This window comes from Manacus candei, unplaced genomic scaffold (genome assembly GCF_025592945.1).
Source record: "Manacus candei isolate 608988 ecotype Guabito, Panama unplaced genomic scaffold, ASM2559294v1 h1tg000018l, whole genome shotgun sequence".
NCBI classification, from domain to species: Eukaryota; Metazoa; Chordata; class Aves; order Passeriformes; family Pipridae; genus Manacus; species Manacus candei.
The window spans coordinates 3,607,688-3,630,248 of NW_026138066.1; the positions used below are offsets into that span (position 1 = coordinate 3,607,688).

A 22,561-nucleotide genomic window follows, 5' to 3' on the forward strand; every position below is an offset into this window, starting at 1 on the left:
AAGACCAGGGAGCTGAGCAGAGGCCGTTTCGTGCTGAGCCATCGACGCTGTGCTCAGGGCTGCGCTCTCCCACAGATCGCTTTCACACGCGCCGATCTGTCCTCTTCGGGCACGGCTGGGGCTCGCTCGGTACCGGGGTGCCACAGCCCTCCGCCCTACACAGGAACGCAGCTGCTCTGCCCAAAGTCCTCGAGGCACCGCCGCTCACCGCCAAGGTAAGACGGAGACAGACATCCCTCCACACCCTGCCCCAGGTGCTCGGGCACTCTCTCTCGGCCGCCGCCGCCCGGCCCCGGCCGCCGCCGCCGCCCGCCCCTTCCGCCGGCGGGCCCGCCCCGCTCCCGGCAGCCCGCGGCGGGAATGGCGGCGCCCTGCGCGTAGGTCCGCACGTGCGGCTGTTGGTGTGTGGGGCCGCGCCGCTCCGCGCTGGGGCCCGCCCGCCGCCGCCGCCATGAAGAGCAAGCCCTCAGCCCACAAGTCGGGGAACACGCACCGGGTGAGCGCCCGCCCGGACGCGGCTGGTGGCCGGGGGAAGGGACCTTGGGTTTCAGCCGTCGGCGTTAGTTCAGTTGTGCCCGGCTGCCGAAGCGATGCCGGGGCAGGAGGCGTGAGGGCGGGCGGCGTGGAGCCGCCGAGTCGGGTCACCCCTCCCCGAGGCCAACGCTGTGAGGGTCCGGCTGCGACAGCCGGGCCGGAGTGCGGCTTCTGCCCCTCACCCGGCACCTCCAGCAGCCGAGTCACCGTCCCTGTCAGGCAGCTGGCGCACCACGGCCCAAATGTAGAAAAGCGACATAATTTAATAAAAAAATAATATGCAATAAGTTTATTAACCAAGGCGTTGTTTCAGGAAGGCTGAGACCTGGGCAGTTTATTGAAATCCGGGTAGATTTCTCTGCATCTTTTTCACTGTGTTGGGCAGACGCGTGGTCTGTGAGCCTCGGTTTTGCAGGGCATGGGAGGAGAGGGTCAGTCCTGCTCTTGGGCGTTTTAAGCATGTTTTGCCTTAATCTTAAGGTAATACTGATATTGACGGTATTATCTGATAGTCTGTCTTTAGAAGTGGGGTTTCTGTTTGCAGTGTGTGTGCTATCAGGTGTGCTATTAGGAGGGATTTAGAAGGACTGGTCTCAGAAGTGAGCAAGACACATATATGTCTTTTTGTTTTACAGTTTCTTACCTTTTCGGAGCGCTTAAGCAATATTAACATTGATATTATTCATCGTATTGACAGAACTGGAAGTTATGCTGAGGTAAGAGCAGCAATTGCAGTAATTTTCTGAAATCACATCGCAAGTAGATACACTCCATGAAAGAGTCACTTAACAAATTTAGCCAGGAGGAAATTGGAAAGAAGCTTCTGCAAGAGTTGCCTTTCCTGGAGCCTCATTTCGTGCTTTGTTCCCTTTTACTTTTTTACCTGCTTTTCGGTATTGCCATAGAGGCCCTTTGGCAGTACCACCCTGATGGCTTCCGTGTGGCTGGCAGGCCTTTGGGTGTTACTGAACATGAAAGATGCTGCTGGGTCACTCAGCAGTCCTAGGTCCTGACCTGCAAAAAGTTGCAGGTGCTGGGTAGTTGCAATAGAATCATAAGTTTGAAAACCATAAGTTGGAAAAGACCTCGAAGATCATTGAGTCCAACCATTAACCACGTCACATATCTTTTAAATATTTCCAGGGATGGTGACTCAACCACTTCTCCAAGCAGCCCAGTTCAGTGTTCAGTGAAGAAATTTTTCCTAATATCCAGTATAAACCTCCTTTCACCCAAAAGGTGTTTGAGGCTCCCCAGGGAAGCGATCACAGCACCAAGCCTGACAGAGTTCAAGAAGTGTTTGGACAATGCTTTCAGGCACATGGTATAATCCTTGGAGTGTCCTATGTAGAGCTAAGGCTTGGACTCTGTGATCCTGATGGATCCCTTCCAACTCACTATATTCTATGATTCTAGCACAATTTTAAGCCATTTCCTCGTGTCCTATCCCTTTTTACTTGGGCGAACAGAGTGACACAATACTGGCAGCATGTGTATAAAGCATGAGTCTTTATGGATCATAAGGGTCATTTATATATGTTCTATAGATCATCATTGTGATTATAGTGCTTGGTGGGTTATTACCTCCTCATCTGCTGAATTGTTCATCTGAACTTCCCACTCAATACCTGTGGGGATGCCAAAAGAAATCCCAAAGCGTTGTGCTGGGTGGACTGTGACTCAGCATCTTAGATTATCAAGGCCAATCAACAGAGATATTAAAACCAATTGTATAAACAAGTCCTGTCATCAGAAAGTATTTTTAAATGTGTTTTGAATACAGAAAGAAAGTCTTATTTTCAGGGAAATTCCATAACACCTGTTGAAATGAAGTCATCAAGATTTCTTGGAATAGTCTTAAAATGTTATCTTCATTTGAACCTCTCATTTTTGCAGGATACATTCATTAGAGTTGGTAGCTATTCTTCATGTTTGTTTTGACAGGAGGTTGAAACCTACTTTTTCGAAGGACTACGGAAATGGAAGGAACTGAACCTCACTCAGCATTTTGGTATGTCACTTTTGTTCACGTTTCCTGCTTTCCTTAAATTGTTAAAACATGTTTCTTCATCATCCAGAGCCCAATGGGAGATTATTGACTGTTTTTTGGGCTGGTCTCTGGAACACTGTCATTCTTTAACACTGTACATGTTTACCAGGAACTGGATGAGTTTTCAGGGTTTCTGTTTTGTGCTTTGAACAGTGCAATTCTACAATGAAGTGGCCAACAAGTGCCAGTCCTTCCACCAGCTGGTCTATTACCAGAGTGCCATTGTGCAGAGTTTGAAGACACATTTGCAAGTCGAAGGCAGTCTTGCTTACCAACCCCTGTTAAAGTAAGTATTGTGGTCACAAAAACCAGTCAGAATCCTTCATGTTATTACAAGTGATCCTAAATTCTCTTTTAAGTGTTCTTTTTCTTTATTGTAACAGAGGAAAATATAGCAATGAGATGCCCAAAGTGATTATATTTCCCTGGTAGAGCTTTATGGTTCTAAGTCAAAAAAATATAGCTAATACAAGGCAAATAAATTAGTGGGGATGCTTACTGAGTGTCAGACAAAATATTAATGTGCTGTGTTTGATGTTAATAATTTATGATGTCTTGTTTACTGCTATCTGCTTGATTTTTTGAAAATCTTAAGACTCTTGCCATCCACAGCTGCCTAATAGGTGATATTTTTAAAAAAGTGAGAAGTAAAAATGATACTCTCTTTCTTTCCAAAGAGACTGTACTGGATTATGCAGTGTTGGACTAGGTTTTTATTGGTTTGTTTTTGAAATGCACTAACATTGGTGTATTTTCTAAAACACAGTCTAGTGGTGCAGCTGGCTCGAGATCTTCAGGCTGACTTCTATCCTCACTTCCATGACTTTTTCCTGGCCATCACCAAGTTACTGGATACACAGGACACAGAGCTGCTGGAATGGGCTTTTACCTCTCTTTCCTATCTCTACAAATACTTGTGGAGATTGATGGTGAAGGACATACATAACATATACAGGTAAAAACCATGTTTAATGTCTGTCTTGATCAGCAGTTCTTAGACACTGTAGAAATGTAAATGCCACACAAATAGGTGTGCTTAATGTTTCACTATACTTATTAGCACACTTTCCCAGCTTTTCTCAGAGAGAAACTGGCCAAGCTGCAGGGAGTTACCAAATGCATAGGAGTCACTTCTGGGCTTGGAGAGTTCCTTAGCTGCAGGCAGTTGAAGGCTGATTTTGTTTGTGTTTGCTGTGTTTTTAAACCTTTTACAGGCATCTCCATCTGTCTGCTGCTGTAGAGCGAGTGAGTACTGAGCTGGATAGGCCTGTGACCTGACGTAGTATGACTGCTTGTTTGGTCTTACATTGCTGTTTTAGCAGGGCTCTTCTTTTTGTCATAAACAGTGGGGCCATGTTGCTTCCTCCTAATTTCAGTTTGGAACAGATGGAGCAAAAAAGATGTTACAGATTTCCTCCCCAACCCAGTAAAAGCTGTTGAGAATATTGAGAAAAGCACCTGCTTATCTGCTTGACTTGTGAGTCTGAGGCACCACTCCCTCTGCACTGAACACATGATGGGCCACCTACAACAGTTACTGATACTTACCAGCAAACTGCAAATATTTATCACCCCTGCAAATTGAATCTTTCAAAACTTTTAAGTGCACAGGAGAGCCTTTTGGCTCAACTGAAATACAAATATGGCTAAACATGTATTTTGAAAATCTTGATGCTACAGTTTAATCTGTGTGAATCCAGATATTTTAGAGATATTTCTGATTGCAGCTGATTTGCCTGGCAGTCATTTCACCTTCTTTACAAAACTCCTGTTCTTCATCCAGAGAGAGTGGGAAGGAATCTAGATGAGGAGGGTATTTGCTCTCTCTAGGAGGACAGGTTCTTAGTGTTTATAAAAAGTGCTAATGTAAACTGAAAATAATTTTTTAATTGCCAGTTGATGGCAATTCCTGCATTGCCATTAAGACAGTGGATTATTTTGTGTCTTTGTAGCCTGTACAGCACTCTGCTGGCTCACCACAAACTCCACATCAGAAACTTTGCTGCTGAAAGTTTTGTCTTTCTAATGAGAAAGGTAAGTAAGGTGTTTGTACTTTGACACTATCTCCATTCTATGGTGGCTTTGGGATTTTGTAATATTAGGTTTTTGTAATAATTGGATTTTGTAATACAAGGTTTTCTCCAAAGAATGGTTAGCAAGGCCTGAACTGCCATGCAGCATGTCCTAGGTTTTCATTTTTAGTGAGTATTTTGCTGTGAATGTAATGCACTCCATATCAGAAGTGGCAAATAGAAACCTTAGCACTCTCTGTTTCAAGAGCTGTTAAACTAAGTGTCTGTGGTTGGTTTATCTAAAATGACTAGAAATAGTAAGGTGGTCTTCTAAAAGGTGGTCTTTCTAATTTGTAAATGTACATTTGCTCACTGGCTTTTCCACAAATGCTTTAAGGCCTTTGTAGAACTGAAATGGTTGTGAAAACCTTTTTGCACTCCTGAAGATCACAGTATGTAATGTTCCCAGGCAAATCAATCAAGATCACACAGCAGCCTTTCATGGAGTAAGGAAAGGGAGTGGCAGTTGTTGGTTTTTCTTTAGAAAATAATGAGTTTGAGCTGTTGTGGGAAGGCAGGACTAGGAGAATAACATGGTGCTGTGGAGTCATTTAATTGCCTCTATCCATCTGGTAGCTCTGAATAGAAGATAACTTTTTTTCTCCTTGTGTTTTGTAGGTTTCTGATAAAAATGCACTCTTCAATTTAATGCTCCGTGACCTGGGAGATCACCCCGAAAAGGTGGAAGGTGTAGGACAGCTGCTTTTTGAGATGTGCAAGGGTGTTCGAAACATGTTCCACTCCTGTGCAGAGACGGTAAAGACAAGACAAGATTGCTGGTTTAACTGTTGATGTAATGGAGCCTTAGGCAGTGCTCACTGAAAACACTGAGTATTTGTCTTCTTCACCTCAGTGAATCCTTGTTCATTACTTGGTAGGATCTGAAAGCCTTGTAAGAATATTTTTTGAGATAGGAAAGTTGGTTTTAGTAATTCCTATGTGTTAAAATTGTACTGCTTCCTCATATTTCAGATTTTAAGTGGTAGCCTTTTTTTTTTCTCTGTACTCCTTCTAGAAAGAATTGAGATCCCTGGAATATTTTAGCAATATATTGCACTAATGAATTTTAGGATTGCTAGATTTTTTTCCTAAGTATAAGGACATGATGTACTTCTTTCCTGTGCAGGCTGTGAAGTTAATTCTGTTGAAACTGGGGCCTATTACAGAAGAAGAAATTGAACTACCATGGGTAGCTGTTGGAGAAGCCTTCGAGCAGATGATCAGATCAGCTGTAGTGCATATCCATAAGGAACATTTTAACATTGTCTTTAAATGCCTGGAGGTACACTGATTATTTTTCTTATTATTTTTTTATTCATGAGTGACTGACAAAAAAATGTGTGCTTACCAAGAGAGTGTTTGTGTTTTATGGGACCAGAACTGTTTTTCTTTTTGCTTTGGAAACATTAAATACAGTGTCATGTGCATGGGAAAAATCCCACCCTTCTTTTCTAAATTCCAGTGACCCTGCTGGCTGTTTTGTGAGTGAGAAAGGAACTACTGTGTGTGAGACTTGGAGCTCAGTCCCATGGCTGGGCAAGGGTGGTTTGTAGGATCTGCCTTGGCACACATCACAGAGCCCTTGCTGGGTTGGGAATGCTAGTGCACGTTTAATATTTCTGAACTAGGTATATTGGTCGTTCAAACCCACTTTGTGACAACAAAGGGGAAGCTTTTTGCCCTGCAGGTCTTTTTACAGCAAAGACCTGGGCTGAACCTGAAGATCCGAGTTTGAACCTTGTAACCAAGCACTGAAAATCAGAGTGTTTTCAGTCTGGGTGTTTCCATACCGTTGTGGGTCTGGAGCTGAATATTTCTATTTCTTTTTCCTATTTTATATGTCAAATGTTGGCCTTTCTGGAGACCCTCACTTTAGGAGATACTTGTGTTTTCTGTCCAAGGAATCTAGGATGTGTTTTTACATAAGGGAAATCACACAGTGTTCCTACAAGGTTCAATTTGTTGACCATGTGTCAGAGAGCCAACAGAAGTTTGTTGGGCAGCTGAGATGTTGATTCTTTAGAATGTGCTTCAAGTACCAGTAAGTGAAACAGTCTGATATTTATCTGAAATATTTCACTTTCCTATTTTATTTAAACAGGAGTCACTCTTAGACTTGCAGAGGAAAATAACTAAGGCCAACTTCTGTGTGGCTTCAGAGCAGATGGAAAGGATTCTGCAAGCTTATCTGATCCTCGTGGAACATGCAAATGGATCCAAAATTTCACTGCCTGAAGATGTCTGTCGGGTAGGTCAGACCATCACTTTGATGTGTCAGAGTTGAATATAAAAGAGGTGTGGTCAGCTGAAGCACCCATACATATTTCTGGTGCATCATGGGGCTTAGGATTTGAGTTGAGTGAATGGAGATATTTATTTTGAGTATTGCTACCTCTCCAATCCTGTGAGATTTTACCTCTCTATTGCAATGCTAGTGTAGCCCTCCTTTAAATGAGCAAGGGGGAAAGTGAGCTGCTGTTTCTAGAGACCTGTTCCTGCCACTGTGGAGACCTAGACCCCCATATCAGTGGTAAAGCAGTTCTGCCAGATTCACATAAATTTGATGCCACTAGGATAGATTTAGTGCCTTCAAGCTTCAACCGGACTGTTAGGATTTGTTTCTGTGGGCTGAAGTTTAGATCACTGTGCCCTCCTGCTCCAGGGACTGTCCAGATCATTCAGACCAGCTAGTCATTATCTTCATGGATGAATATCAGTTCTCTCTCTTTCATTTCAGGCTTTAATAAAAATGTTACAAACACCGTATCTCTCATCATCTTGCTGCAAGACACTGCTGAACACCATTTCTACATTCCTGCTGGCTGAGAATGTTTCGTTGCCTGATTCTTTAACAAAGGAAGCTATTGAGAAGGTAACAAGGATTGCTGCTTATACCAGAAATCCCAGAGTTCAAGTTCCCTAGAGCAGGCTGATTTCTGGACATTCCATTTCAGGCTGGGAAATATACTGTAAGGTTCCCTTTAGCCTTTTGCACAGATAAGGGAGAAGCTACCCAGTGCCTTAAATAATGTCTGGTGAGGTCTTGGGACTCCTTGACAGTCTTGCACAGGCCATCAGTATAGCAATGCCACCATGGCAGACATCATTACAATGAAAACCAGGTTCTGATTCAAATACCTACAGCCTCTGTAGAGAAAGGAGGGAGAACAGGGAAGGGACACGTCTTGCCTAAGGTAATAAAGCAAACCAGTCAGTCAAACTTACTGAAAAAGGTAAGTTTTTCATTAAGTTTTCAAGCATTTAATGACCATGGCTTAGCCTTGTGAACAGGGTTCCTACAAGTGCAGTTTTGATTTAGAAAGCAGAGGGGTAAGCATATTTCAGTACTACCTTTGCTCCTGAAGCATTGACAGGATCAGCTGTGTACATTCCTATCAAATGCAATGTTACGGAGATTAATAGGAGATGCTACTATGGAGTCCGATTCCTTAGTTTTCCTTTTACAGTACATTATGATTTTGCAATTAACAGTGTGGACCGTAGTTGAAGTGTATGTGTAAAAAAAAAAAAAAATACTTGAAAGAAAAGTGCCGTGCAATTTACAGTGGCAAAGCAAAGCTTTTGCAATTGTTTAAAAAAGATTAAATTTCATCTGGTCTTCAGTGTTTACTTGTGTTGAAGTAAGGTCGGTTCTGCCTGTGGCAGGAGGCCAGTTTTGCTGTGGAGATGTCCTTCAAACATTTGAGAATATTTGTGTGAGCTTCTTTTAAACTGGAGGAGGCTTAAAGCTGTCCTTGTCTTCTGAAGGATCTGGGAAAGAGAGATCTGTATGTGTATGTTACGTTGCACATCTTGGCATTGAGGAGCACTGATCCTGGATCTCAAAGGACTGTTCCTATCTTGGATCCTCCACAAGCAAAGCGGTTGACTCTGCCCATGAGGTAGTAAACTTCCTGCAACCTGCTAAACAAAAATATGCTGAGTTGAAATATATTTTCCTGACAGTTGGTGTCTGTGCTGCAGTCCTAGAACTTTGAACTTATATTTTCCACATCACGTTAAAGAGATAGCTCAACTGTCTTTGCACAGAGACAGTTGGATCCAACAGCATTTGTCAAAAAGGGTTATGTCAGCAGGGTTTGTTAAAAAGGACTGTGCATTCCTGTACCTGAATTGTCACCTGGAAACGGTACTGCTCTATGTGCCAGAACTAGCAAGAGAGCCAGGCTGGGAGTCCTAGAGTTCAAAGCATGATTGATACATATACCAGGAAAAAAAGTCCCATGGATAATGGAGAGTTGACTATGAAATGTCTCTTGTAAATCTCTTCCTGTCAACCTTTCATTTGCATCTTGCAGGTATTTGCAAGTGGATTTGAACGGCACTTTCTTTTGGACTTTTCTGAAGCAATGTTCACAGTGAAGCAATTTGAGAGGGTAGGTGGAAGCATTTGTGCATTATGTTTACTTTTGTTGCCAAAGGGAACAACTGGGAATCCACAGTATATTTACCTGCCCTGTATGCTGAAGGATTGTTGTGTATTGACACGATGTTTATTTAAACTTCTGGCATGATCTGATAAGAACAAAAGAGGCTACTTATGCTATTGTGTTAAAGTTTTGTAAGGGTTCTCGGAGATGGAGAAGGTGATAGGTATCTGTTCACAAAAATAAGCCTCTCTGTTGAGAATTAAAAGGATGGGCATGTTATGGATGAGAGGAAGAGAAGTAGTTCTGGAGAAGCTAACTGGAAAGGAGTAAAGATGTCTGATAGGTTGGGCCTCTAACTGGTGATCTGTGAGGAATCAAATTAATTAAATGGAGTGGGAGGTGAAAGCCAAGGTTGGGTATCTGGAATGTCCTAATGAGACTCGATTTGGGGCAAACTGAGTTTTTTTTGTTAAACCACTGTCCCTGCTGGGATAAGAGAATATCTGTGTGCCGGTGTCTAGGGGAACCAGGACTGATAAATTTGATGCTTTGCTGGCTCACTTGTGAGCATTTGGATTCTGTGTGGCTGGTGTCACATGGGGTTTTTTGTGGGTTTGTCAATGGTTAGAGAAACTTGCCAGTCCTTGACTTTTGACCTTTTTTTTTTTGTCCCTTCAGCATTTTCTCCCATGCTTTCTAGAATACATTGAACATTGCTTCTCTGGCACAGATACCTTTACAAAGGATGAGGCTGTGGCAATTCTGGCTAAACTCATTTTGGTGAAAGCAGAGCCTCCTACCATCGGTTCAATGGCATTTGAAAAGTATCCTCTCATTTTCACTGAATCATCTGTCAGGTGAGACTTCTCAAGTTCAGCAGACACTAGATGTGTCTGCATGACTGTAGGCCTAAAGGCAGTGCAGAGCTATGTAAAAGTTGCCCTCCGGTGTTTGCTGGAGTTGTGTGAACAGCAGTGTTGCTGGCAGATTTGCAAACCAAGTGAGGCAGTAGGATCCCCTTTTACTTTTTGAGATTATTTGAGAAGAGGTACTGCTCTGGAAAGGATATCCCTATTATGAAAAGAGTGTTGTGGTACATGTACGATGGGAATTTGTTACACTAACATGCATGCTGCATCCTTAGGCAGGTGATCTTTGTAGTGAGTGCTGCAGTTCAGGTTCTCATCATTCCTAACCTCCTGCCTGTGCCCCATCTTTCTTCCCTGTAGGCATATGTCTTGTCCAGGAGCTTTGTAGCAGCAGTACTATAGTCTTACCATAGAGCACAGCTGGATACTAAAGGACATGTAATTAATCCAAATACAACACTGTGCTGGCACAGCTTGACTGCTTCTAGTTGCAAAGTTGGCTTTGTTGCAGTGAAGTGGTTGCTTTCCCCTGGAGCCTCTTTGGGGTAAATGCTGAAGCACAGAATGACTGTTGCTAATCTACCAGTAGTGATTTTTCTTGTAGTTCTGACTCAGAGAATTCAAAACTTTTGACTTGTATTGCCTTTTATGTAAGATTTTATCTTTCCTAAAAGCAACCCACTCTGTGTGGGTTTTTCTTACTTCTGTATTTAATAAGAGTGAAGGTACTGGGGTTTAGAGAACAAAAGGCTGAGTCAAAATGATTAAATTTGGTTTTCTTGCTGTATGTTCTTTGTCTGTTGATCTCTCTGTTTTTTCAGTGGTATGGAGTACATAGCTGAGAGAACCTTGGTCCTACCTGGACTTTTTCTGTGCTCTTGCAATGTCAGTGGTAGAAGGTAGGGCTGGGAGACATCTCAAGAGTTGCATACCTCATCTTCTACCTAGGATGGAATTTGCATGTCCTAAACTGGTCCTGAAAGGTGTCTGACCAAATAGTTATTAAATACTCCAATTCTGGAGATTCCCAAGCTGCCTCTGGCAGTCTGTGCCAGTAGTTAATGGCTACACAGGTGTTTTTGATTTATTTTGGGTTTTTTGTTGTTGTTGTTTTTTTCTAGTCCTCAGTGTATGAATTAAACCTCCTTTACTGCACTTTAAATCCGTTGCTGCTTATCTACAGGGAACATAAAGAGCAGAATATTTCTTACTCTTTGCATGCAATTACAAATAGCAGTCTTTGTTCATCAGAAATGTCTGAGATCTTCTTTCCCTGGACCAACAATCCTAATTCCTTGAGGTTTATCTCATAAATTTTGTTTCTTAAGCCTCTAATGATTCTTGATGTTGGCTTTTTATTAGCTTCTGTATTTCTTGAAGGGTGAAGCCTATACAGCTTTCTGTGATCTTGCAAGCGCTGGGTGGAATGGAAAGATTGCTGTTTGTGGAGTGTGAAGTACTGTTCATATGTTCCAGTATGGTGTCAGCCCTATTTGCCTGCACATAGGCTTGTTGATTTGGGCTCAGCTTGTGGTTCCTTTTAAGTCCCAAAACTTATACTTCACTGGTTGTTTTCTGTCATCCACCTATGTCAATGTAATTGTGGTTTATTAACAACAGTCATGATAGAGGTGACTCTCAGGTACTCCTGGAGTCCTAGCACCCTAGTTGTGAGGGTGTCCAAATGAGAACTAGTGTCTTTTCTTCTAGAAATATTATTTGAACTTGAAATAAAGACCTGATATTTCTTGCGGGCCATGTTTTGTGCTCTTCAGCATAACTAGATGTTATTTTGTGCTGTAGAGGACATTGAAAAGAAAAAATCCCTTGGGTTGTCCAGGTCCTTTTTGCTAGAAGTAGCAAACTTAATTTTGAATATCATAGGAGGAAAAGGAACAATTTCTAGTATGCAATAATGGATTACTGAAAAGTTTGGTTTTGTTTTTAGCTCTAATACAAGGCAACAAACAAGTAAAAGACAAGGAGAAAAGGCAGAAGTACCGGTGTTGGATTATGTACTGTCTTTAATTCATTTACCAGAGAAGGAAGACATCACTGACCTTTCACAGTCTTGGGTTGCCTTGGTTGTACTGCCACATATTAGGTAAGGGATGTTCTAAGGTACTATTGTCATGTATTTATGTAGTACTGTCTAGTTCACTTTCTTTAAGAAATCACTTTACTAAGAAAAGGACAATAATTACTACCCCTAGATTAAGGAAACCAGGATTAGAGGGCAAAAAAAATGCTATGTGGAAATACCGTGAGTCAACGGTAAAGACAGGAATAGAATATCAGAATTGATTGCCTACTCACTAAGTTGGGTACTCTGTCTAGATTTATTCTTGATACATTTCAGTTTCTGTTTTAAGTACTGTCCTCTCTTGACAGTGGTTTTTATCAATAATTATTAAAGGAATAGTTTGAAAGAAGGTGCAGTGAATGCTACAACTGAAAGCGTGAATCAGAAACAGCAAAAACGTTTTGCTGCTGGTTTCAAACTTGGGGTTAGCTACCTGTAATTTAGTACAAGTACCTGTAATTTAGATGTGGGAAAAAAGCTTTCATATGTGTGTTGGTGTCAGTGTAACAGAGATAAAAGTTCTTCCCATTTACTTTGGACAGACCAATGCACAAAGAAAACATTCTGCCTCGTGTGACAAGTTTTATAGACTCTCTCTTCACAGCCATTGACAGAGGAAGCCTCTGCAAAGGTCAGTTACGGTTACTTCCTGTTTATTTGCTTTTTGTTGATATATAAAATAATATAAAACAGTTTTTCTAATGACACAAAGCATGAAAATGAATAGCAGTAGCATTGTGTCCAAAATTATTAGCCAGCTCGAGTAAAACTAAAGGGACAAAGCTTGGGAGGAAACAGCCTCCAGGAAACAACTCTGCGTTTGTTGTTCATAATAGTAATGGGGCGATAGATGTTCTGCTTAGTGGAAGGCAAAGGTAATTGGGAAGGAAAAGAAGAAAGTGAGGAAAAAAAGAGGCTGGAAATCGATCTAAACCAGATCCAGGATGAAGCAGTCAAGTGAAGAAGAGACTTGACTTGTAAGCTCCAATTCAAACCTATAGTGCAAAGTCTGGGACATTACCTGTCAGTTAATAGCCATCAGTCAATAGCTAAACAGCAATAACAACTGTACATTCAGTCTAGCACATTCCAACCAAATATGTTATCTCAAACTTTTTGAGCCCTGTGTTGGATGCCAAAAAGGACTGTCATGGTTTAATCCCAGCTAGCATTTAAGCCCCCCACAGCTGCTCATCTGCTCATACTTACCTGGTGGGATGGGGGAGAGAATCAGAAGAGTAAAAGTGAGAAAATTTGTGGATTGAGGTAAAGACAGTTTAGTAGGTAAAGCAAGAGCTGCACACACAAGCAAAGCAAAACAAGGAATTCATTCACCACTTCCCATGGGCAGGTAGGTGTTCAGTCATCTCCAGGAAAGCAGGGCTCCATCATGCGTTAACAGTGACTTGGAAAGACGAAGACCGTCATTCCAAACATCCTCCACGTCTTTCTTCTTCCCCCAGCTTTATATGTGAGCATGATGCTCAGTATCCCTTTGGTCAGTTGGAGTCAGCTGTCCTGGATGTGTCCACTCCCAACATCCTGTGCACCCCTAGCCCCCTCACTGGTGGGGTGGGGTGAGAAGCAGAAAAGGCCTTGATGCTCTGTGAGTTCTGCTCACTAATAACAAAAACATCCCTGTGTTATCAACACTGTTTTCAGCACAAATCCAAGCCAGAGCCCCATACTAGCTACTATGAAGAAAATTAACTCTATCCCAGCCAAACCCAGCACATTCTCCATCCGTTATGTAATAACACTGAGCATTTTTTGTCATGCTCAGGTACCATACGATCCGATACAACCTCATTATCCACCCCTCCCCTTGCCATTCTTTGATATAACACACCTATATCATTCCCTTAGTCTATGGACCACCTCTATAAAATGTCCACAAAATTTCCACTGACTTCATTTAGTCCATGAATTTGGGCTCTATCTGTTATGGTGATCACTCAGGACAGGAGAAATGGTGTGTTGCGTGCAGTTATTTGGCACTAAAACTAGCTCATGTTGGTTCGCTGCTGCACTTGCACTGCTTCTTGTAAGGCTCTGACCCAGATGACACCTGCAGTTCTAAAATGCTGCATCTTTTCTTCAGGCTTGGGTGGTCACTGATTGTCTTCCCTCTCTGACCATTTAAAAAAAAAAGGAGTTTTGACTGAGCTTGCATAGGGCAGGGCAGTTGTTACTCGGAGAAATAGGAAGTATTTGACCTTGTGCCAAAATATAAACAGGTTTTGGAATGCCCCAGCTTCAATGGTCATTGTTCCTATGTTTGGAAGAACTTTTCTAGAGTCTGTCATTTTCCATTTATAATGCCTTTATTAATATTCCTAAATGTGTCTACCAATCGACTCTGTTGCTTTTTCTTCTCTAGTATTTGTCAAACATGGCCCTTTTCAATTTAGACCTTTTTTCTATCGTGTTTACAGGGTTTGCATGCTGTTGTGATTATTTTATTGGCAGTGTGTTTATCCTAAAAAAGGAATACCCAAAGTTTCTTTTCTTGGGTCTCATCTCTGGTGGCAGTAGTAGCAGCTCTGTACAAGCTCCGTGGGTGTGCAAGAAGCACATTGCTATTTCTTCGTTTGCCCATAAGGGAAGAGAAAATAAATGCAACTCAGTCCTATACTCATGCATCCTATTCTCCCATCTTACACTTACTTGCTTGGTTTCCTCACCCTCCTCCCAAACTAGGGTTCTTTATCGCATTGTACTGTCTGAGACTCCTGCCACAGTGCTTAGCTCCAGATCTCTGCTTTCTGCGCATGTGGCTGTGATGGAAACTTGCAGACTGGGAGCTGTTTACAGCCTTCAATACTGACCTGCTGGAGGAGGCATTTACTTTGACAGCCAGAGGAGCATTTGTTTTATATGTTACGATAATGGTTAGAAAATACACAGGCTAGTTCTGGGATCCATATGTTACCTTATTTCTGTGAGTCCAGTCATTTCAGGATGGGTAAGCACCATACAAGCACAAGTCATTGACAGCTGAGTAAATATACAAGCTGTTCTTGTTCTCTTTCTGCTCCAGGAAGCCTGTTTGTGGCCTGCCAAGCTGTAAGTACTCTTCTTAGTTTGGTGGAGTCTGCTGAAGTACTCCATTTGTTACCTGTGGAGCGTGTCAAGAACCTGGTGACGTAAGTAAACTCTACCTGTTCTGTGGTACTTCATGATTTTCCTTAGTAGAGCACAGGATTGACTTTACCTTTATGTAGGAGCTTGCTAAATGCTTCTTTGTGTGCTGCCCATTCTGTTACACTGGTGCATTGCTTCAGTATTGTGGTTATGTAAGGGAACAAATTTGTAGGCACTGTTTGTTTGGAGAACGAGGTAGATGTAGTGCCTGTTCAGTGACACTTCTGCAAACTGATGCTTTCTTAGACAGCTGCAGGGTAGTGTGTCAGGTAAGTTGGTTCTAGTTTTACTTTACTTTTACTAGTAACTGTGTTATAATGATAAAAGAGACAGGAACAGCACTTTCTGAGCTGTGTCAAAAACCTGAACTTCTGCAGTTTGCTGCTGGTGTTGGGATTCCATCATGTCCTTATCTATCCACTTGTGTGCTTGCTCTGCAGTGGGATGAGGTTTTGTATAGTCTATTTTATTTATTTTAACTCTATTTTACTTATAATTAGCACACAAAATTAAGTGGCTGGAGGGATTGAGGGAGACCGTTAGTCTCTCTCCAGCATCTCTCATCACTCTTGGGCTGGGAGCATCTCCAAGTCTTTGGTGGCTTGAGCTTCAAAACATCCTGCTCATTTAGGAAGTTATGGTGCCCATGTCTGAGGCATGATGGAGATGGAACAGCTTGCCCAGATCAAACAGGAAGTATTGGCAGCAAGCTTCAGTCTAATGCTTTTCTGCCAGCTTTGGGCTGGGAATATGAAACCTGCTTGGAACAAGGGATGTAAGGTAGCAGGAGATTTCCCTGTGAGCAGGCAGGATTCCTGGTGTCTTACCTAAGCAAGGATTATTTCTTTTCTGTTGATCACTGACTGAACATCCGGGCAGTAGCAGAAGCCTTTGTGTGATCTGTGGAGGTTTGTTTTCTGCAACTGTGTGTGGGGGGCTGTCCAACATTGTAAACCCTAGCTTGACAAGCCTGATTAACACAAAGGAAGAATCTCATGCCTCTTGAGCTGTCATGGGCTTTGCGGCTGCAAGCCAGTGTGCTGTTGAAGTCTTGACTTCACTGGCCTGCTGGTGCAAGCAGAGCCTGAAATCATGTTTTTAATGTTGTTATCACTACTGCCCTATTTTCCAATATCAGTGTTGTTGCAGTGCTCTCTGGATGCTAATAAAATACTCCATTGTTTTAGCACTTTCCCTTCAGACCCCTCTGCATTGCTCTTGGCTGATCTCTATTACACGAGGTTGGCATTGTGTGGCTGCCGGGAACCCCTTTCCCAAGGGAACCTAATGGACTTGTTTGAGAAGTTGCATCCTAATATTTCCACTGGTGTTTCCAAGGTAATTTGCTTTTTTGAGCACATGCAAAGTAATTTGTATTTTAACAACATAATTTAGGTAAACTTAATTTAATGATAAAGTCTGAAAGGAGAAATATGAGACTGTGTAAAGCCATTACTTCCATAGTGTCTGCTTAGAAGTGTGTCAACGGGGCATGAGTTAACAGAAGTTAACTCTTAGCCCTGAGGCTTGCCTCTTCCCCAAAGGTAAATTGGAGCAGAAGCCTAATGCATTCATTATTGATTGCCTTCTAGACTACAGGAGTTCATCTGTTTCTCAGGTCTAAGATGAACCTAGTGAAATCAGTCTCCTATGCAAAACATGAACCACTGTGTAGGTGTACATGTGTCTGTGTATATAGCCTGCATGCCTCTGACATATGTTTCTGCTTTGAATAGGTTCGGCTGTTGACTGTCCGAATTCTAAACCATTTTGATAATCCGCCTTCTAGGCAGATTGAGGTAGGGCTAGAACTTGTCATTTAACATTTCAAAGGCATCTGTGTTTGATATTGTGTGTGAACTGTTTTCCACTTTGCAGAAACAAAGCATGGATCTGGTAGAAGTTGTCCTCTGCTTCTGTGCTTTCACATTCCAGTTTTATCTCTTCGTCCCACTGCCTTCTGGTGTGCATTTTGATGCCTAAATGGTGGAAACCAGAGCAAGTCCCTTGACTTTGTTCTTTGGTCCATAGTGGCTGGGCGTCTGTGTAGTTTTGTTGAAATACTTTTCAATAAGATAAAGGTACTCTAACAAAATGCATGTCACTTGTTTGTTCAGGGTGACAGCGCAGGGGAATTTCAGCCAGTATTTGCCATATTGCTCCAAGCAGAACTTGTGCCAGCAACAGTGAATGATTACAGAGAGAAGCTTCTCCATTTGAGGAAACTAAGGTGTGACATAGTGCAGCCTGCAATACTAAGTGGATCTTTGCAGGAGGTAAGGATTTATTGTCAAAAAGCAGTTGTTACATTCCTTTATTCCAAGAAAATGTTCTTATTCCATTGCAAGGATTGCAGAGTTTTTAGTAAGAGTGCATCAAAAAATCAATTAGCTCCCAGATAAGGTTTTAGAAAACTTACTGTAAGTAGAGATCACAGCTCCCATTGTCCTTAGGAGTATTTAGTGTTTAGTAGAACAACGGTGGTATCTAGATAAATGGCCCACAGTCAGATTCATCTGGGTTTGATATCGTGGAAAGGAAGGCAAATGATTCCAGGGAGAAGCGAGTTGTGAGCAAATTTAAGATCATGACATTGCCATACCCTCAGTGTGATTGAACTCCCACTGGCCATTGGCAACCCTCACTTACGGATCTTACTTCAGCATGAAAATCTTGTATGCCTGTGACTGTTGAATCTCTGCTGCTGAGATAAAGGCCCTACCTTCTAGATTTTAGAATGATCACAACTTTATTAATTACATCTTCATGGATTTGGTGTGAGGGTTGGTTTATTTTAATTATTCTGGCTGTTGCTGTACCTGTATAATTTTTTTACTTTGACTTGTAGCTCCTGTGAGGAAGGATTGTAGGTCATTCCTACTGCACGTAGTTCAGCAGGGAGCCAGAGGACATGCTTTTAGGCCTAGTGAAGTGAATATTCCTCAGGGCAAATGTTCCTCTTTATGAGGTCCCTAATGCTGCTGTGGCAGCACTGAAGTTGGAGAGGGAGACAGACGGTCCAGATCATCTGTGCTGAACTGGTTTTCCTACATTCATGTTATTTAGGTATGGTTACTACATCTCAGTGCAGCTTACAGTAAATGGGCTCTGGATTTCCTCATGCAGCTAAGAGAGAAAGAATTGTGATGTGTGTGGCTTCATTACTTGTAGCACTTCTGAGAACTTTTTTAATCAGTTTCCTCTTTGAGAGGAAGAAAGGTTATAAGAGGTTGGTTGGTCTTTAACTACTGTTTTTCACATCTCAACGAGATGGTATTGCTTGTCATTCTAGGTGCCTCTTCGGTATTTACTGGGAATGCTTTATATTAACTTCAGCCCTCTTTGGGATCCTGTAATTGAACTCATAACGTGAGTATATGCAGTTAGATGCTGCAGTCTGTGGTTGTCTCATAGAACACTCCTTTCATTGTTCTGTGAACAAAAGCTGAGGTAAAAATGTCCAATTTGGAGAGATTTGGGCATGCAAACCTTTATGTGAAATCTTCTGAAATAATTTGATCTCTCAAATCTCAACCTGTGTAAACTCTTAACTTTTTAACTTAGTTCCTGATTTTTCTTACTTTAGAGGGAACTTGCAACAAATATAGTCAAATAGCATCAGTTTTTAGTCAGAGGTAGCAGGATTTGATTTGTGTTTCACAAATGCTTAAAGGAGCAAGGAGTCCCTCTCAGTTTCCCCATCTCTGACTTTCTGTCCTTACTGAAAAACCTCTAAATCCTACTAAAGAGTAGCAAAGTCTTACCATGGTGACAGCTGAGCTAAATACCAAAGTTAGTCTTCTTTTGGCATGACTTTATCTTCTTTGCCCCCCTCAGTTGTACAATTAAAAAGGATGGGATTTCCCCCTTCAAATTAGTGAATTAATGAAAAAAAAAATTAAACCAGCTCTTCAAAAGTTAAGTCCATGGTAATTCTTCCTTTGGTTCTGTGTGATTTACTATACAGAAGTCAGTAGAAAGCTTGAGAACATTTCTACTCAATTTGAGTTCATTTGAAGTCGTGAGATACAACCAGATTATTTTAGTAACAGTTGACATTTGGGATCCGTGAGAAAAGGCAAGGAAGTGGTACAGCTGTATTGTGCAGATGTCCTGTCTCCAAACACCCACATTAAAGCAATGATCAAAGCTTTTGATGGTGTTAGTTGTTAACTAGCTGAGTGACGCTTGCCTTTTTTTATTTTCCTTTTAACTTCATGTCATCTTATGCTTTGTTAGTTCTCATGCGAAGGAAATGGAGAATAAACAGTTCTGGAAGGTCTTATATGAACATTTGGAGAGGGCTGCTACTTATGCTGGTAAGTCACCGCTCCTAAACATTACGATAGTTACCCAGATAATTGTGAATTACGTGACTGTTTGTGAACTTCTCTGTTATTTGAGAGAAGTCAGCCTAATTGAGATGTGCCAGGGTTGTAAGGCATCATAGAATGCTTTCTAAGCAGTGTATGCCTTTCAGATTAGTGTTTAATGCAGTTGTATCTAAACAGGTGCATGTCACCAAATGTATTACTTTTGTGATGAGGGATGGATCCCTTGCTACTGGTGATTATAAAGTAACTTGAAATGATTTTCTTCATCTCTTTGGTAGAAATGGAACTGCAAAATGAACTAGATGAACAGGAGGAGAGCATTGCTGAAACAGAAAGCGAGAAGATGCCAGAAGGAGCGGTGGGGACTGTCTTTCTGGAGCAGCTGAGGAGTAGAACAGATTGCAGTGAACGGCTGGACCACACAAACTACCGTTTTCTACTGTGGAAAGCACTGGATAAATTTCCAGACAGAGTGGAGCCTCGGTCGAGGGAACTTTCCCCACTTCTTTTGAGATTTATTCGGTAAGTAAGATTTATTTTTCTGTTTAGAGGACACATTATTTTCAGTGTGTTGCTGAGTTTTAAGACTGGCTATCCCATTACAGACTTTATTTCTTGAATTCATGGCTGATGAGGTGTCTGTTTCCAGTTAAAAAATTAGGGAGTGATTTCAGTGGAAATGAAGTTCCTTTTTTTTTAAATGAAAATACATTTTAATTTAGAATCACAGAATACGGAAGTATTTTCCCCCAAGATGGGGAAAATCCTGATTCCGTTAGAGGCTGATTCAATTGTTTGCCACTGGAGGGAGTGCAGTGGTGGGCTTGCATGTGTGCACATATCAGACAGTATGATGCACATGGGGTAGATGTGATCTCATGGCAGGGGAAGGTTTCTGATATTCCTTTTTATATTAGAAAGCCTGTTTTGCTAGCCTTCCTGGAAAAATCTGACCATACTGTGGTAGGTTAGTTTCCTTATTTTCACACTGCTATACTCACTGTTCACCTGCCCACTCCAGCAAACACAATCTTCATGTCCTCCATGTGACCTTTTTACAGACCTCTAGCAGTTCAGTGATTAATGTCTCTCTTCTTGTCTCCACCAGGTACTTCCAGTCTCTAATGTATTTGGTCACTATGTTGTATCTCTTCAAAGTGTAGGCAAAGAAGCATATCATTGCTGAAATATGCTTCTTTGGGAATTTTGACCATATAACGTCCCAAGACACAGTGGCATTAATAATAAGAATGGTGTATTGTGGAGTTTTCAGTTGTCCTTGCCTTGAAATCTTAAAAAATGCTGTGCTTCTTCATTCCTTCCTTCTTTTTCTAAACACAGAAATGAGTACTACCCAGCAGATTCCTTAGTGGCTCCATCTCAGGATCTCAGAAAGAAAACTAGTGGTACCATAGCAGCAAAAGAAATACCCGGGGAAGAGGTGAATGATGTTGCTATGGAGGAGGAGGAGGAGGAGGAAGAAGAAAAGGAAGGGGGGGAACCGATTAGTGTAGGACTACCGAAAAAGAAAACAAGAAGAGCTGCTGCTAAGTAAGTATTTTTAGTTTTCCCTTGCTAATGCTTTCATGGAAAGGCAGATTCAGCAGTTCACGTTGAGATAAAAACTGTGGTTTTTTATATATTATTTTTTCTTCTTTTTCTTGCACTTGGTCATTTTTCAGTAGATTATAAGCACTTTAGAGTCAGAAATTCTGCCTGCACAGTTCCAAAAATTCAGATACACTGCCCAGGCTTTATAATTATCTCATTATGTGCTGACAGTCTGTGGTGTGTTTTACTTTAAGCAAAAATTATGTAGTATTGTGAAGCCATGCTGAAGTTTTTGGAGATTCTTGTACCTGCATTTTCCTGGCTTCTCCATGTGTATCTGATAGTCTTTTAAAACTGTGGGCATTGCCAAACACTTTGAAAAGCAAGACTCTTTGTTTAGGTATTTTAATATTAGGATTCTGCTGTTTCCTGCCCATTATAAAGCTTGATCCCAGTTTTCTTCTTAGGGACCAAGATTTTTATTTGTTAGACTGAAGCTACATGTTGCTATAATGTCATTGTTTGCAGTGCTGGATACATGGAAGAAGTGGGTCTTTGTATGAGTGATGACCTCTGTCAAATGTCCCTTACAAATACATCACAGAGATTTATATTTCAACGTGACCTGAATTGTCATTTAATCTCAATGGGTGTTTCATTTTGTTCCCAGATTCTGGCTTGTACCTGCCAATTAGCAGCAATTAAAATACAGTGACAGTCCAAGATTTTTTATTTTTTTTCCCAACCTCCATCTCAAAATGTATGTGTAGTTAATTGGAAACATTAGCTCCTGGTAGCAGTAACAAAGGCATAAAAGATTTACCGTGTGTGTGTTAATGAGTTCTGGAGTTCCCTTCACCCTGGGCAGCTCCTGCAGTCTGGCCTGTGCCACGGTAGGAGTGCCTGTGCCTGTGCCATGTGGCCTGTGAGGTCTGGCTGAGGCAGCAGGAGGACACACACCTGCCCCGAGCTGGGTGTGGGGTTGCTGAAAGGCATCATACTCTTCCCTTAACTGTGCCCAGCCGTGGAGGAGGGCAGCTCAGCTAAGTATCTGGAGAGTTCGGTGTAAACTACCAGGGGGAGCAGCTGAATGAACACAGCTTCTGCCAGTCCCACAGCACATATGGTAGAGGAGATCTCACACCTTCCTTATCTTGGTCATCTCTGTCCCTTCCCATGAAGTGGAGGTGGGGCCGATGTGAGGTGACACAGCTACTTCTAGAGGAATTGACTCTCACCTGTCTTTGCAGCCCAGAGTTCAGTCCAGCACAGTCTGTGGCTGAATGCAGCCCTTCAGGCTGGTAGTAGCAACATGGGCACCAGTTAAGGACAAGTGAATAAACCAAGAGGTAAATTCACCAGTTTGGTGTTCAAGGCTGGGCTGGCAGAGAGAAGTAAACTGCATCCTGACTGTACTTCTTTCTCATCAAAAACTGAACCCATCCAGTGCTACTGAGGAAATGGCCTTCTCTGTACAGTAAAGTAACAGCTGAAAGGAGCTGCTTGGGAGAGGGAACAGGACATCTCTTGGTG

The 22,561-nt window shown here is 41.9% G+C and overlaps 1 protein-coding gene across 1 annotated transcript in view; it reads left to right on the forward strand.

Annotated features, from left to right (window-relative positions):
• The first annotated feature begins 316 nt into the window (after positions 1 to 316).
• UTP20 (UTP20 small subunit processome component) overlaps positions 317 to 22,561 on the forward strand; it is a 60,962-nt gene continuing 38,717 nt past the window's right edge. Inside the window, exons 1-22 of the mRNA XM_051784851.1 lie at positions 317 to 496; positions 1,170 to 1,250; positions 2,479 to 2,545; positions 2,738 to 2,870; positions 3,351 to 3,539; positions 4,537 to 4,618; positions 5,275 to 5,412; positions 5,783 to 5,938; positions 6,758 to 6,904; positions 7,394 to 7,528; positions 8,976 to 9,053; positions 9,726 to 9,904; positions 11,865 to 12,020; positions 12,542 to 12,630; positions 15,040 to 15,145; positions 16,331 to 16,481; positions 16,880 to 16,942; positions 17,261 to 17,419; positions 18,436 to 18,512; positions 19,383 to 19,462; positions 19,756 to 19,999; positions 20,819 to 21,028. Coding sequence (XP_051640811.1) covers positions 452 to 496; positions 1,170 to 1,250; positions 2,479 to 2,545; positions 2,738 to 2,870; positions 3,351 to 3,539; positions 4,537 to 4,618; positions 5,275 to 5,412; positions 5,783 to 5,938; positions 6,758 to 6,904; positions 7,394 to 7,528; positions 8,976 to 9,053; positions 9,726 to 9,904; positions 11,865 to 12,020; positions 12,542 to 12,630; positions 15,040 to 15,145; positions 16,331 to 16,481; positions 16,880 to 16,942; positions 17,261 to 17,419; positions 18,436 to 18,512; positions 19,383 to 19,462; positions 19,756 to 19,999; positions 20,819 to 21,028 — 2,765 coding nt within the window. The 5' untranslated portion in view covers positions 317 to 451. The remainder of the gene's footprint in view (positions 497 to 1,169; positions 1,251 to 2,478; positions 2,546 to 2,737; positions 2,871 to 3,350; positions 3,540 to 4,536; positions 4,619 to 5,274; positions 5,413 to 5,782; positions 5,939 to 6,757; positions 6,905 to 7,393; positions 7,529 to 8,975; positions 9,054 to 9,725; positions 9,905 to 11,864; positions 12,021 to 12,541; positions 12,631 to 15,039; positions 15,146 to 16,330; positions 16,482 to 16,879; positions 16,943 to 17,260; positions 17,420 to 18,435; positions 18,513 to 19,382; positions 19,463 to 19,755; positions 20,000 to 20,818; positions 21,029 to 22,561) is intronic.